At 35.6% G+C, this 17456-nt stretch overlaps 1 protein-coding gene across 3 annotated transcripts in view; it reads left to right on the plus strand.

Annotated features, from left to right (window-relative positions):
* Positions 1–17456, plus strand: part of igf2bp3 (insulin-like growth factor 2 mRNA binding protein 3) — a 34992-nt gene that overhangs the window by 13028 nt on the left and 4508 nt on the right. For 2 of the 3 annotated variants that reach the window (XM_051872371.1, XM_051872373.1), the window contains 12 exons: positions 6346–6397; positions 6502–6565; positions 7644–7922; positions 8245–8379; positions 9520–9642; positions 10831–10966; positions 11074–11208; positions 12567–12641; positions 14483–14602; positions 14747–14821; positions 14934–15065; positions 16627–16740. In XM_051872371.1, the coding sequence (XP_051728331.1) occupies positions 6346–6397; positions 6502–6565; positions 7644–7922; positions 8245–8379; positions 9520–9642; positions 10831–10966; positions 11074–11208; positions 12567–12641; positions 14483–14602; positions 14747–14821; positions 14934–15065; positions 16627–16740 (1440 nt within the window). The remainder of the gene's footprint in view (positions 1–6345; positions 6398–6501; positions 6566–7643; positions 7923–8244; positions 8380–9519; positions 9643–10830; positions 10967–11073; positions 11209–12566; positions 12642–14482; positions 14603–14746; positions 14822–14933; positions 15066–16626; positions 16741–17456) is intronic. The other variant, XM_051872372.1, reaches the window with a different exon arrangement.

A 17456-nucleotide genomic window follows, 5' to 3' on the forward strand; every position in this document is an offset into this window, starting at 1 on the left:
TGATCATAGGAATCAGTTAAGATTCAAAACTGCATTGTGCTCTGGCATTGTTTCCCCAGCTTTTATGTCAATGACTGATTCATCCGAGAGGGGGGGAGGCGGTGGGCTGGGTAGGGGGCTTCTCAACTACCAGTTTCATTTAAAATGCATTATTACAGTAGTAGGTCATTACCTCCTTGATGTTGGATTAAATGTAATGATTTAAAGAGAGTCGACAATAACTACAATTAAAATGGCGACTCGCAGTGCTTTCCATCATAGATTTAGTCAGCAACATGTCATGTAATAGGGAGCTTTCAGGGTGTGGTTTCTTTTTTTTCTTTTTCTTTTTCCCAGATAGCTCAATATAATAAGCTTTAATAGAAACAAACACACACACATACGTGTATGTGCATATATGCACTATGTATATGTGTGTAAAACATGCCAATGAATATTATATAATAAGTGGTGTGAATATTCACTTGCCTCATGATTCGATTACGATTCAGAGGATAACAATTCGATTATAAAACAATTATCTGTGCATCACAATGCATCTTTTCCAAATTTCAATTACTATATTAATAATCACTGTAGTTTTTTTTTTTCTTTATTAAAAATAAGAACAGAGATGCAAATAACAAGTGGTAAAACAAATACAATATAAGAATTTTATGTCATTTTACATCTATTTAACAGAAGCATTCAAATAAGAAATACAGAAATTGAATAATCAAATGTAAAAATAATTACGGCGTAATCACTGCACTTTGTTTCATTAGCATCACTTATTTTAGTGCAGTTCAGACCAACATTCTTGTTTGCAGCAGTCTTTTTGCATATTTTATTACAGGTAAAATGAGTAAAAGTCTAATGGGATTGTTTTGTTGTCACAGTAAACCAAAGCTACAATATATGAAGTGTTGAGACCGATTTAAAGGTGTTATCGATTATGTATTGATCATGATGAACGAAGTGTTCCTAGACATTATGATGTATTATGTTGATGCAAGTTAACCCTGAAAAACTTGACGTATGAAATAATAGTCTGAAAAAGAAAATTTTGAAATGTAACAGTTTATTGCTCCTATAGGCAGAAATATTAAGGTAATAAAAGCATGTGTTTGAGTATCATAATTAATACATTAGGCTTTTATGGCTCATATAGTGTGAATATGGAGTTCATATTCAAGGCGGGGGGAAAAAAACACTTCAGTTTTATTCAGAGGTCCAGACTGAGGAAAGAGAAAATTTAAATTTGTATGCAATATGCAGTACTGAAATTTATTATGGCCAAAAAGATGAGATTTTGATAGCTTGTCATGTAAATCAATTAGATCTTTATGCATATAGCAGACTACTTGGATAAAATGCATATCAGTTTTCATTCTATATCTCTCAATAATGTCTTAGTAAGAGATTTAGGTTCACTTTCACTACATAGAACAGGGATGCGGCTGTCTGGGAAGTGCTTGACCTCGAAATATCTGACTGTCAAATACCACCTTCTGGATCCAGACCTTTAATTAGCTTATACGTCACTAACAAGTGGCAGACAGAATGGAATGGAATGAATATAAAAATAATAAACTGTATGAAATGAACACCAGTATAAAAAGTTTCTTCCATAACTTCAAATCTAGACCTGACCAAGTCGTTTTGAAGGGGTCACTCAAGACTCACATGTGGATTTGTATTGAAAGGAAAAGCTCAATCTTTGTCTCGTGTCACGTTCCTTTGACTGTAAAACATTTTGTTGGACTGTAATTTTTATGATGCTACAAGATAACGTTTTTATTTAGAAACGTTTAATGTATCACCTGAATGCATTTTAGATTTCCGGTCTTGTCAAGATGAATTGTTCAATGTAGTATTTTAATGGGTATGGATTGTTTACCCTGTGTTTGTCAATAGCCCTGATGCTAACATGGCATTAATTTAATAAACAAAAGATATTTAAATGCTTAGTTTTATGATCAAAGCCCTGTACTTTTTATTGTGGGGCAAATGTACAAAGAAACAGTCCTCAAAAGCCTGATGTATAATTTTAAACATTTGTATACATTTTAACAAGATTTTGGACTGTTGTATGTGGATAAGCAAGTAAACCTGAGTTGTTTTAGTCCAGTACATGTTCAGAATAAAATTTAAGTTTACTTTATAAAAATCAGTAAAGATTTCACAATAGAACTAAATACGTTAATCATCACATGAGGGTGAACATTTTTGAAATGATACTAAAAGACCTTTTACTTGATAAAGTATAAACTATCAGTCAGAAGGCCATGTAGTAGATTGTGTACAACAGGTGTTTCAACAAATTTTGAACACAGTGTTCTGTATTTTATTCAGCTTAAGAACCACTTTTCTGTTGTTGTTGTATGTAATTGCATCTGGTGTAGACTGAGAACAATTAGTAACTAATTGGTGTATAAGTGAGTTTGTTTTTGTTTTTTTTTGTTTTTCTCTCTGTAGCATCTTGCATTTTAAACTTGACATGGTATTAAACAGTTCAACTTGTAAAAGTGTATCTATCATGACCCCTGAATTTAGTTTAATTTCAGTGCACTTAATCCAGCTGAGTGTAAAAATGTCCTATGTAAATGGACACATGCTTTGTGTTACCTTGTCATGTTGAAGTATGGTCCTTATTCAGGTTAGAGACAATTTTAAAGAAGAAGAAAAAAAAAAAAAAAAATGAAATGAGAATAATCTGTTGTTTCTTTAAGGGGTTATGGAACATTATGACCGTAAACCTGTTTAATTCTTATAATTAAACATGTATGTAATAGTGTGTGTGTGTGTGTGTGTGTGTGTGTGTGTGTGTGTGTGTGTTTTAAAGTTTGGATAATCAATACACCGATACAGCAGACTGTGCATCTGTTCTTTGTGAAATGAAATATGGTGTCTTCCCTGAATAGATTGAAGGCACATAGATTGGTCTTCCTCTTACGTGTAACAATCGCAATTCAGTATGCATACAGATCTAAGAATGATCCAATCAGAAGCATCTACTACAATGATGTATTGGTTAAATTTTTAATTGATGGAATATTTTAACAATCTATCAGTAAAGTGAAGAGGATATTGTTAGCTTATTTTAAAGTATATATTTACAAGGCTAAACATAATCTGCAAAACTTTTGTTTGGATTCTGTACATTTTAAGCAGTTCGGGTTGAATTTGTTGGGGGGAAATGTCAATACTTTGCTCACTTTGTTAGCACTGTAAATATCCCCTTTAATGTTAAACGTGTATAAAAAGTATCAAAATGAAACTACTGTAAATTATGCGTCATTCTGGTATACTATACAGCTGTGCATGTTATCCGCTGCAGAATTACTGAAGTATTTATGATCCATCTGATGAATCATGTCTACTCAGGTTTTGCCCTGTGGTGGTGAGCTCTGTTGTAGTTTAGTACTCAGACTAGTATTATTCAGCAACAGAACAGAGCTGTTTGTAGTCCATTAACCCAGAAGACAATGATCATTTGAACCATGTGCTTCCTTGGGAATTTCCAGTGACTTTTGTAGACACCTTCACATTTTGTCCTAAAACCAAAATTAGTCATGCATTGTAACATGCATTTTGAAGCTGCTGTTTTTTTTTAAAGCATAAGTTGCAAAGTTGCTACAACTACCACATATAAGCTCATGTGCTTGACGAAACAACCCATTATAAATCCCTATGTAGTAACTTATTTTACTGTAATGCTGCAAGATGTAGTAAAAACAAATCAAATATGTAGTAAATGCTTTAAAATTCATTTTTGAAGTATGATTGTTTGTCATTTGTTTTAGAACAAAGCATGCGTCTTTTAAAGTGGTTTATCACAGACCTTTTTTTTTCTAGGGGAAAGGAAAAAAAAAACTAAAAAGGCTATGCAAAAAAAAAACCATAGGAAATTCCAGAGGGAACCCATGGTGAATTAGCCGCTCAGTGTTTGGCAGATTAAAAGTCATGTCATGGTCATAAAGGCTCACTTTTTTTTATTTTAGCCTGTAGTCCATTTGTGAAAGAAAGCTAGATAGGAAGAGTCAGCATTATTTTAGTGTACACTACCATTCAAAAGTTCTCTACTTTTATTTATTTTTATTTTTTTAAATTCTCTTATGCTCACCAAGGCTGCATTTATTTAAACAAAATACAGTAAAATAGTAGTAATGTGAGAAATGATTACAATTTTAAGTAACTTTTCTATTCTAATATTTTATATTTAAAATGTAATTTTATTTCTGTATTGGCAAAGCTGAATTTTTTAACAGGCATTACTTCAGTCTACAGGGTTCCACTGAAATCATTCAGAAATCCTTCAGAAATTTTAATATGGTAATTTGGTGCTCAAAGAATTTTTTTTTTTTCTGCTTAATATTTTTGTGGAAACTAATGCTTTTTATTTATTTTTTTATTTTTTCAGGATTCACTAATGAATAGAAAGTTCAAAAAAATAATTTATTTGAAATGGAAATCTTTTGAAACATATATAATTGTCTATCACTTGATCAAAGTAATATATCCTTGCTGAATAAAAGCATTTCTTTAAAAAAAAAAAAAAACTTTTTTTTTTGACAAATTCTGTTATGCTATTTTAAAACCACAAGGATTTACTTGGATATGCTATACTTGCATTCAGATAGGTGTATCAACTTGGCATGAACCAAAGGTTAACCAAAAAAAATTGGACCTTGTGTAATTGTTTCATTTCTTATGGCAAATAAACATGCTTAATTTATAGCATGTTAAATTTTCTTCTCTAATTTCAGCTCAGAATGAATCCAGTCACATGATGTCAGGCTGCAAAAATGTCAAGTACCTACTTGAGCGAGATTTAGTTATTTAATCTCTCCATTTGTTTTTCTTTGAGTTTGACCTGCCGTTTGTGCTCAGTTAGAAGGTATTTGTGTTTGTATTGTCTTTGTTACTGTGGGCACATGTTGAGATCTTGGAGTGTGTGTGTTATCTGTGATGGCGTGGCTTTGGGGATGTGCTTTTTGCTGTGTGACCAGGCTCAGGCGAGCTTAGCCGGGGCTGGATTTTAGCCTGCTGCCTTGTCTGGCTGCAGGTCTGCTCTGTGTGGACGCCCAAAATGTGTAGATCGACCCCACTTTGCCCCTCCCCTTTCCCCCTCACTGCATGTTGTCTGAAAGCCAGCCACACCCCCTTCCTCTTTCACCCGATTGAAGGAAGCCTCGTCTTATTGGCCTGGACTCAATGATTGACTGGTTATGTAGCCAATGACTAGAGATGCCCAATGGCTGCTGGGAATTCCATAGTAATGCACACGCCAACCAATAGGATGGTTTGGAATGGAGAAGGGAAGTGGTGGCGGTTAGGGGGGTTGGGGCATTTAGTATGTGTGACGTATAGGGGGCTGGTGTGTGCGAAAGCCTGTAGGCTTTCTTTTACCCATGTTCAATGTTCGCTTGCACGCCTCCTTCTGAGCAGGAGTTGTGGAAGCAAAGAATTGTGGCAAATGAGGTGTAAAACAGTGCTTTCTTTCTTTATTTGGAGAGGATGTCATGATTTTAAAGTATGAGATTTTGTGTGCTAAGTGTGCTTTTGAGTTCAAATCTTTGGTCAAGACCCCTTCATTGACATGAAATGGGAAAAATCACCAATATTTCCAGAATGCAATTTATAGATCTTATTGTGAGCAATTTATCAGTGTGGGTGTTACTTCTTAAAAAAACAAAACAAAAAATGTGTAATGTTTATTAAGTCATAACTGGGCCTTCCAGTTAAAACAACAGATTTCTCTCTGATGTATGCTGGACTTTCCCAATCATTTATTCCACTTAAACCCTGTCCCTGCATTCATCTGAGCCGTTTTTGAGCGCAACATTCACATTTCAAAATCCGATCAACAACTGATGCATGGAACAAAGTTCCTTTTCTTTTTTTTTCTTTTTTTTTTTTTTTTTTTTTTTTTTTTGATAATCCATTACATTTCAGATGTACATCACAATATGAAATATCGCTACTTCCATTTCATTGACTTTGTGGTGACTGTGTATGTTGATGATAAAATGTATGATGTCACTTACTCTCCCTCATCTGTTCCAAACCTGTGTGACTTTCTTCTGAGCAACACAAAAGCTAATGTTTTTTTATTTTATTTATTTATTTTTCTATATGGTTCAGAAGCAACCATATCTTCTTACACAGAAGAAAAGTCATGCCGGTTTGGAGCAACACAAGGATGAGTAAATGATTTTTGGGTCAACTTTTAACTTTAACCGCTCAATGATTTTGACCCCATTACTTTGACTATTTGTTCATTCTTTGACGTTCTACCACCAGTCTCTTACACCATTAGTCTTAATCTTAATCTGAAAGTTTGTTACTTGTCTTCACCTACAGGTTTTGGACGGGTTGTTAGCGCAGTACGGCACAGTAGAGAGCTGTGAACAAGGTAGGATGTGCTCTTCAGCAGATTGTCACTAAAGTTGTAATCCATATATTAAAAGATTAGGTAATTCTCTCCCCCTACTGTCTTCCTTTCTTTTCCATCTTAAGTCAACACTGACACGGAGACCGCTGTAGTCAATGTGCGATATGCCGCCAAGGACCAAGCCAGAGAGTGAGTATCATCTGCCTCGGATTCGGCCGACTCGGTCACCACCCCACCCCCTCCAGAGCGTCTCTGTCCCACGTCTCACAGTGAAATGTGAGACTGTCAGTTCCACATGCACTGCTATTGGGATTTATTCAGCAATTATAATAACTCATTCAGTGCCACCTACTGTTTGATTAGTAGAACTGCAGAGTGGTCACAGGGGTTGGTGAAGAAGCGTCTGGTAAATGAATGGAAAGACTTGGATAAAAGAATTTTCTGCAATTGTTTGCACACAATAGGGAGTTCCTGTTACGATCCGCTAGTAGATGTCAATGAAAGATTTGGTGGCTTTAAAGGGCTCTGGCATTCCATCATGTCTAAGCCTCATGCTCTTAAACTCCCCATCAGTTTCGCTCATGTTTTACATGTGTCCTGTTTGAGAGGGAAGCAGAAAGCAGGGATGGTTTTCATGGCCTTTGTCTCAGTCGCCTGGGCTATTCCCCGAAAATGGCTGATAATGAAAAAATAAATAGTTGTTTTGTTGACCTATGCTTTTAAATAATTGAAAAATGTTGGGTCTCATTCATGAAATGTTCATAAAACATTTTTTGCATGAACTGTTGTGACAAATTATCCAAAAATGAAATTATAAATATTTACTGAAGTGCAGAAATCTATTCATAAAGGCCTATTTTCAGTAATTTTTATAGTTGTACTATTTTATTTTGATCCAAATCAGCAAGAGGCAAACTGTTTAAAGGGATAGTTAAACCAGATATTTGTCAATTGCATTGTTTTCGAACATGTTTATGAAAGAATGAAATCAATATCTTACTGAAATGCAGAAATGCATTCATAAATGAGGCCCAATTTATTTTTTTAATCAGCTAAGCATAATATCCCACACATGAAACAAAGAGGGCTGTTTGTGTATAGAGAGATCTTTGTGCGTTCATCCATCTTTCATGGCTTTTGTCCTTTCACTGAAATATAACTTTTAAACATCATGATGTTTAAAAATGAGTTCTTAAATAAAAAGATGTGTTCGTTTTAGTAAATGTGTAAGTTAAAGTTTCCCATCCCTCTGCACTCACTTTTTCAGAGCCTTGGACAAATTAAATGGCTTTCTTATGGAGAACTACGCACTAAAGGTTTCCTATATCCCAGATGAGACAGCTTCAGCAGATGCCCCTGCCGTGGGCGGCAGAAGAGGTTTCAACCCACGCGGACCGCCTCGCCAAGGCTCTCCCAATCTGGGCGCAAGACCTAAACTACAGTCAGACGTGCCTCTACGCATGTTGGTGCCCACCCAGTTTGTAGGAGCTATTATTGGCAAGGAAGGTGCTACCATCCGCAACATAACCAAGCAGACTCACTCAAAGTAAGAATACTTGGTGTACGTACTTTTAAACAGTCCTGTTTCACACTGCGCACATAAGTACCACATATTTATTTTGGGGCTATAAGCAGTGTGCCGCTGGCTCTACAAGAAAAGTATCAGCACTGAGCCTATTTGCTCTATATACCTGAATAGAAAGTTCAAAAGAACAGAATTTATTTTAAATTTACATTATTATAAATATTATGAATATCTGTAACTATCACCTTTGGTCTATTTAATGCATCCTTGCATCAGGGAAGGAACCCAAAGTGGGTCAGACTGCTCTAAAAAGTTGATTTACATATTGTGTATGTTCATACAGAATTGATATCCATCGTAAGGAGAACGCAGGGGCTGCGGAGAAGCCCATCACTGTTCACTCCACTCCAGAGGGCTGCAGTTCTGCTTGTCGAAACATCATGGAGATCATGCAGAAAGAGGCAATTGACACTAAAATGTGCGATGATACACAAACTCTGTCATACTGTTTCTGTTTATCCATTTTTGTCATAAAGGGCTGTTCCATACTAAAGATATTTCTAGTTGACTAATTGCACATTTATATTTAATTTTATATATATATATATATATATATATATATATATATATATATATATATATATATATATATATATTTACTCACTCACTCACTCTTTGGAGGGGGGCCTTTAATTTTTTTTTTTTAATGATTATGAATGTGTCTGGGGAAAAAATAGCAAGCAGACATTTTATTTTAATTATTTATTAATAAGCACATGTTTTCTTAGTCTGTGTTGATTGCAAGAATGAAGTTGAATATGCTGACTCGCCATCTGCAGTATAGTGAAAATAATTAGTTTGTTTAAAAGTAGACATTTCAAGCTTTCTGTAGATATTTTTCTCATGCCTGAGGGAAGTAGCCTATATGCTAAATTTGTTCTTTTTTTTTTTTTTTTTTTTTTTTTTGTGACGCGCTCCAGTTCACGGAGACTGAGAAAAGCGCATCCTTTTTGTATTTATTTTACAAAAGCACAATCTTTTGTTGTCATTGTGAGTTTAGACAAATAAAAGTAGACCTTTACAGTTTAGAATGATATATAACTCTTATCTGTATGATCAAAATGGAGTATTTTAAGTTGTTTCCGCTGTTATCAGGGGGAAAAAAGCAAGTGATGGCACTGGCGCCATAAGCGTGTTAATAGTTCAGCTTCCACAATGCGCCTAGTAATAGCGCATGTTTATCTAGGTTAACGTTAGAGCCAAGCGGCCAAGTAAAGTTGCTACTACTTGTTACAAATGATAAGCCATATTTGAGGTTGATGGATGGTAGGTGAACATTTGGATTTCATGCAGACACACTGTAATTACCACAAGGACCCGCCGTTAACGTCCTCACGAACTGGGTGACTGCCACTTTACGTGGGTTTTTTTTTTTTTTTGTAACTAATACATTTTTGGTCTACTAACTAACCCTCTTCTAGTCGACTAACATTTTTGACTATTAGGGGGCAGCCCTACTATCATACTACACTGTTACAGAAACTTCCCAGTCGTAGTCATTTGCACTCAATGTTGCACATGTAGTCACATTATTCTCTCTCTTTTTCCATATACACAGCACTGAAGAAATTCCTCTAAAGATTCTGGCTCATAATAATTTCGTCGGCCGTCTGATTGGAAAGGAGGGGCGCAACTTGAAGAAAATTGAACAAGATACTGACACAAAGATCACAATCTCACCGTAAGTAGTTTTTTTTTTTTTTTTTTTTTTTTTTTTGTGTGTGTTCTTTATACTTTATGAGGTCAGCAATGTGATTTTTGTTTTTCTTGTTCATAACTGTGCACTAGGTTGTTTTCCAGCATGCACCATGACATGAATAAATCATGTACACTAGGTTGAATCTTGATTCGTTATCATACAAACTTTCCAAGATGTCATATTTATTCTGCAGAGATCATTGTTTTAAAACTTTGCTCAAGGCAACACTCTGATTTACACTGTGTGACCCACTGAATATGCATTTAACTTGTCCAGTTGGTTTATCCATGCTGCACAGTTTAGTTTAAGTATTTGGCTTCCATCCAGCATATTACTAAATAATGTAGGCTGGACAGTTACTTCAAGTGGTCATTTGACCTTCAAATTTTTTTTATTTTTATTATTATTATCATCATTATGTATTACTAAATAAAATGCCTTTTTCTCACTTTTATCACTCGCGTGTGACTGGTTGCCCCTTTTGGCACGTGTGTCTAAAGTTGATGACGCCGTCTATGCCACTTTACCAAAGACTTAAAGTTGCTGTTGAAATGTTTTTGCTTTGCTTTCACTGGTTATCTTTAGTGTTATATTAGTACTTTTGTAGGATTTATTAATTAATCATTTGAATTGGCTTTTATTTTATATTTTCAGTTTTTTTTGTTTTTTTTTTTTTAGTAATTTTGTCATTTTATATTTGGTTTTATTTCCATATGTGTGTGTGTGTGTATATATGTGTGTGTGTGTATATATATATATATATATATATATATATATATATATATATATATATATATATGTATATATATATATATATATATGTATATATGTATATATATATATATATATATATATATATATATATATATATATATATATATATATATATATATCTTCCGCATTTTTATATAATGTTATATAAAATAATATAACACTAGTTTACTATAGCATTTATTTGTATTAACAGAGCTACTTCATGTTTCTTTATTTCTTTCAATATTTTTATATTATTGTAAATGTATTGAAATTATATTGTAATGAGTTTTTTTTTTTTTTTTTTTTTTTTTAATAATGTTCATATTGCCATGAATATAGCCATTGCTGCTGATACGGTTTTAAATCATGAATAAATAAATATATTCCTTTCTTTCCATATCCCTCCAATCCCAGTCTGCAGGATCTGACCTTGTATAACCCAGAGCGCACCATTACCGTTAAGGGTACATTAGATGCTTGCGCAAAAGCAGAAGAAGAAATCATGAAGAAAATCCGCGAGTCCTACGAGAATGATGTAGCCGCCATGCATGTAAGTCTGCAGTGATAGCATTAAGGCTTCATTTTCATCTGAGATTGCACACAGCTCAACAACTTCAACTTGAGGGAAAAAAAAACTCTGCGCTTTTATTCCTCTAGCTACAATCTAACCTGATTCCAGGGCTCAATCTAAACGCGTTGGGTATTTTTCCTGGTGCAGCGAGTGGAGCGATGTCACCCTCTGTGGTATCAGGACCTCCGGCTGGGGCTCAAGCTGGCTATCAATCATTTGGGGTAACAAATTATATATAATAGTGTGTGTGTGTGTGTGTGTGTGTTTGGTGTACACTCATGCAAGTTGAGAGCGTGTTAATATATGTAACGGCAATGTGTGGAGCAGGCGCCTACAGCTGTCGCCAAAAGTTTCGGCAGTGACAAAGTTTTGCAAAGTTTGCTGCTTCAGTAGTTGTGGTGTTGATTCACATTGTTTCTAGAAAGTACAGATGATCAAATGCATTGTAAATAATTGCAAAAAGCTTCATTGGCCAAAAAAATGAACCTTATCACAAAACCTAAATTTAACCTTTTTTTTTATTACCCTGGCACAAAATGTCCAGCTAACATAATTTCACTAATATCATCAGCATGTGGAAAAGTGTGAGCAAGTACTAGTCTGCACCACCAGTGCAGAGCTTGCTCAATATTGCAGCAGGTGGGTGTGTGAGTGCATCTGCACGCACAGCAAGAGAAAAGACTTTTGGACAACGATCAACAGGGGCAGCAAAGAAGCCACTTCTGTCAAAGAAAAACATCAAGGACAGAATGAAATTCTGCAGGAAGTACAAGGATTTGGACAGCAGAAGACTGGTGTAACACTATTTTCTCTGAAGAAGCCCCCTTCCGACTGTTTGGGACGTCTGGAAAATCGATCATCCAGAGAAGAAAAGGTGAGCGCTAGCATGAGTCCTGTGTTGTGCCAACAGTGAAGCATCCTGAGACCACCCATGTGCTTTTCATCCAAGGGAGTGGGCTCTCACAATTCTGCCCAAAAACACTGCCATGAATAAAGAATGGTATCAATGTCCTTCAAGAGCAACTTCTTCCAATGATCCAGGAGCCCTTTGGTGATGATCTGTGCATTACTCAGCATGGAGCACCATATAACAAGGCAAGAGTGATGATGAAGTGGCTCGAAGATCATTACATTGAAATTTTGTGTCCGTGGCCAGGCAACTTCGCTGATCTAAATCCCATAGAGAACCTGTGGTCAATCCTTAAGTCAAGTGGACAATCAGAAGCCCACAAATTCTGATCAATTCAGAGCATTTATAAGGCGGGAATGTGTCGCCATCAGTCAGGATTTGGCCCAGAAGCTGATATCCAGCATGCCAGAGCAAGTTATGAAAAAGGGTCAACACTATAAATATTGACTTTTTGCATATATTGAATGTTTTTGCCAATAAAAGCCTTTAAAATGTATGAAATGCTTATTGTTTTCCAGTATACCATAGAAAACGTAAAAAAAAAAAAATCTACAAATACTGAAGCGGAAAACTTTACAAAATACACAATTTATGTCTCTGTCAATACTTTGCAACAGCTGTACAGTATGTGTGGGAGTGTGCGTGTTAATGTGTATGTTTCTCCCGTAGTGCAGCGTGTTTGGGGGTGAGGTGCCTTTTTGGGCCTCTACGCTCTCCTCCAGCAGCAGCAGCACAGCCTTTTCTGTAAGTTTTTATTTTTTACCCACCATGCACTGCATGGCTTGGCTGCTTGCTACTGGATTTGCTGAAGGGCATACATCTGCTCTCTGATTAGTTGCTGCTCAGGGGATGTCGCTCAGCCTCCACAGCTAACAGAAATGCTGAAAAACTGTGGGTCAGATGTTTAACACGTAATGTGTATGAATGTAGACCTAAACTGCTTTGTGTATGTTAGTGATGGGTGGGAATGAATGTTGTCAAGTTTGAAAGGGCATGAATGACATGCAGTTAGACTAACCCAAAAACTAGAATGAAATGCACAGGTATGTCATTTTGTCTATATTGGCTTATTGGTGTTTTTTTTTTTTTTTTTTTTTTTTTTTTCCTCCACCCCTTGCCCTAACACTTGTCTGAATACCTCTCAAGTTGAATGTTTGCTCAATCTACATTTGTATGGTCTTTGCCAAAGATTTTCTTGAGCCACATTTCCACCGCAGGAACTTTCCCCAGGAACTATGAACTTTGGGGTGGTACTCGGCGTGTTTTGACCGCAGGGACCAGGGTCTAAATGAAGTTCCGGGTAAAAATGTCCTCCTCAGAAAGTCCATGCTTGCGAGGTAGTACTTTTTCAAAGTTCAGGAACTTTTGGGGGTGGGACTTGGGCGCTGAACATGCTGATTGGTTGAGTTCATGAAGCATTTTGATTGATCGACTCCACGCAGCATTTTATTTTTACCCACTGTTTTTAAAAGTCTGTTGCGGTGCGTGCAATAAGAGTTGCTTGATATTCGAATCAACAATGGAGTTTAAAAAATACGACCGATGGACCGACGACGAGGTTCAGGCTTTATTAAGCTTATATGCGGAGGACTAAATCCAGCGGGAACTGGGAAGTCGCGTGCAGTCCTATGTCACCGGGCTAATTTGCCTAATCTTCACGGTACTTTAGACCGTGTGTGTGGGGGGGGGGGGGGGAGTTCCTGGGACAAATTGTTCCGGTAATTTCGGTGAAAACGTGGCTTTATATAAAATAGACCAAAAAATAAAGTTGATAAAATGTAAAATGTAGTATTGTTGTTATTAGTATTTTTGACTATGGTAATATTTTACAAGAAAAGTTTTAGATGTAAATGTAAAACATCTTGTGTAGTTTTAAACTGCTGTATTTTTCTTTTATTTTTTTTGTTTTTATTTTCATTATATTTATGCAACTCTTGTGTAAATTGTAACTCAGCTCTTGCCATGAAAATAGCCTCAAATTCTCATTTACTCACCCTCAAGTTGTTCCCAACCTGTATGAATTTCTTTCTTCTGCACAAAAGAAGATATTTTGAAGACTGTCAGGAACCAAACAGTTGATGGGCCCCATTGACTTCCATAGTATGGAGAAAAGAAAGAAAAAAAAAAAAAAAAAATGAAAAAAAAAAATGAAGTCAATGGTGCCCATTAACTGTCTGGTTCCTGACAGTCTTCAAAATATCTTCTTTTGTGCAGAAGAAATTCATACAGGTTGGGAACAACTTGAGGGTGAGTAAATTATGACAATTTTCATTTTTGGCTGAACTATCCCTTTAAATATCTTTAGGTCAGGATGATATCACAATGAGCGTTTTTGCAGCTTACTTTGAATAAATGTTGCTTTTGGTGTAGGATGGTCAAGTTATGATTGCAGTATGTTTTCAAAGCAGAGTGAAGTCGAAAGTTCAAGTCTTCGTTCCTCATGTTATGACCCCTGATAGTTGACTAGTTAATTGACTGTGTGAGTAAATGTTTTTCCTAAGATGTTGTTTGTCTTGTGGCATATTCTCTGGATGTATCTCATATAAAAGCATGATCATAACTCATGAGTGTATTTGTGTCGTCAGTCACAGATGGAGTCAGAAACCGTGCACCTCTTCATTCCTGCACTGGCAGTTGGTGCTATTATCGGCAAGCAGGGCCAGCACATTAAACAGCTCAGCCGCTTTGCTGGTGCGTCAATCAAAGTGAGTGACAGCAAGAATGACTTGTAACCTTTCACCTTCCTCCTAATCCTGTTTGCTAAACCTAATAGTTATGAGTAGGATTTATTACTTTCGTCATGCTGTTGTAGTATTGAAGTTTAACATCTGTCATTTTGTCTTAAATAGATTGCACCTGCTGATGGAATTGATGCCAAGCAAAGAATGGTCATTATTACTGGACCACCAGAGGCACAGTTCAAGGTAAAAATGTTCTTACATTTTATGAATCTATTTATGAATTTGAGTCATTGTATGTATATACAGTCATTTGATTGTATATTCATTCATTGATTCTCTCTGCTGTTTTTCTCAGGCTCAGGGACGTATCTTTGGGAAGTTAAAAGAGGAGAACTTTTTTGGACCGAAGGAGGAAGTTAAATTAGAGGCTCACATAAAAGTGCCATCATTTGCCGCTGGTAGAGTCATAGGCAAAGGAGGCAAAACGGTAAAGAGGCACTTGTCTTTTATAACATACGTTTTCAGTGCTCATGTTTGCTGTACAGATGCATTTATCCCCCAGCATTCAATGGTCATAGCAGGGTCATTCCTGGCATTCGGTGCCTTTTGGACATTTAAAAAAATGTACAAAGTCAAACTCGGTTTTTAAAAGTGAATTATAAAATGTAATCATCATAGGGTGATTGTAAAACATTTAATCAAATGTCCACCCTGTTGGTGACAAATGAACAACAGTTAAAAGTACTCATGATTTTAATTTATGGGTATCGTGTACAATATCTTAGACAACTCATGTGATTGAGCCCTGGAATAAAAGCATATCTGTTAATCATCAGAAAATATGTATGAATTGTAATTTTCATAAACACATTTTTCGTTTTTAGATACAAATGCCTTAAAGGTATTTGTTTACTTAAGTACTACATTGATACTCCAATACATTTTCATTGTCACTGATTTTTATATATATATATATATATATATATATATATATATATATATATATATATATATATATATATATATATATATATATATATATATATATATATATATATATATATATATATATATATATATTTTTTTTTTATTATTTTTTTTTTTTTTGCTAATTCTGAAATTATTTGTCTTAAAAAAAACTGCTTAACAGGGTGGACAAAGTAATAACAGGATGGACAAAATAACAATGGTGGGCAAGTGGTATAAAAGATGGATGGATGATTTCCTATCTCTCGCATACGAGTTACAATATTACTTCTGTTTGAACTGGATTTTGATAGGAAACAATATGTAAAACATTACCAAAGAACTTTATATACACTACTTAAACATAAATTACTTTCACAATCACTATGTACACTCTGTGTTCACTCTGTTAGGTCTTCTGATTTAACAGGGTGGACACTAACAGAGTGGACATTCAAACCTAGAATCAGACACTGCACCATGTCTGAGCAAAAAGAAGCTAACATAGGTTTATCAAATAAAGAATTCCGTGGGTTTTAAAATGGTACTTTTAAAAATGTTTTTTCTACTAACTTTTTCATATTTTCCTCAAAAGAGTGGTAGTTATTGAGGTTGACCACATCGATTTTGTAAAAAAAAAAAAAAAAAAAAGACAATTAAAATAGGGGGTCTCACTCACTTGCTGTGGTTTTCCCTCCAAAGTAGTATTGACTGCTTTGATATAATGTCATTTAATTTTTCCAATTTTCATAGAAGAGAACTTAAAAAGTTAATGGAGTCAAAAAATAATGGAGTGGACAATAAATTGAGGGACAAGTTAAAAACCTTTATTATAATTTTAAATTTAATAATTGGAAAAACTCTTTAGATTAGAGAGAATCATTACTAATATACCCAGCCATCTAAAACAAATTGGAAAAAATGCTTTAATATGCTTAGAGTTCAAATGGTGTAATTTGACTAAGACAGCTTTAAATTTGATATTATTCAATATTTTAAGGCAGTAAGATCATGACCTTTACTGGGGACACCAAAGGCACTGAATCCCAGTAATGACAGAGCTGCTCTGTGTTTGTTTTTAGGTGAATGAACTACAGAATTTGACCAGTGCAGAGGTGGTTGTCCCGCGGGACCAGACGCCTGATGAAAATGACCAAGTAGTAGTAAAAATCACAGGCCACTTCTATGCAAGCCAGGTGATTGAGCTACTAGACATTCTACAGCTGAATAATGGGGTTAAAATGTGAAATCTTCCGATGGTAAAATACTTTTTGATCCCAGTAATGCCAAGTTTACACTACAGGATTTTAAGCCTGATTTGCAAGTTAACGAGCTCGCCAACAGGTCGGGCTGTGATTGGGTGAAAATCAGCGGGTGATCAGCGCTCGCCAATCTTTGTGTGAACTACTCAACGACGCATCAAAGAGGCTCGCTGATGCGTCGCCAACACCTCACTGACGCCAGACAAATATCTAGCATGCTAAATATCTGGAGCTGTCGGCCAACTCTATCCTATGGTGTCACGTGTCACGACGCAACAGCCAATGAAACATACAATGATGTCTATCGAAGCAGCAATAACAATCTATTCAAATAGCCTATTTGCCGATGTTTATTCATATCAGATACACATTGTGTAAGTAACTATAAAGCTCACTCTATTCTTCTCCCAGTTCACCGGCCACATGTATTTAGGTACAAATGGATGAATTCACGTGCTGTAGCCTATAAATCCGACTGACAGGACTCTCTGAACTAAAGCGCAAACAAACAAGGCGGCGCCCATCTCACGTTATAGATTAAGTAGGTGTTTAAATGACAACACTCACTTGCAAATATATGAGAATTGGAATATCAGATAGTTGATTACATGGTGAGAAAAGCAATACATCTAATGGTGGCCTTAACTCTG

Source organism: Ctenopharyngodon idella, chromosome 19, assembly GCF_019924925.1.
Source record: "Ctenopharyngodon idella isolate HZGC_01 chromosome 19, HZGC01, whole genome shotgun sequence".
Classification (NCBI taxonomy): Eukaryota; Metazoa; Chordata; class Actinopteri; order Cypriniformes; family Xenocyprididae; genus Ctenopharyngodon; species Ctenopharyngodon idella.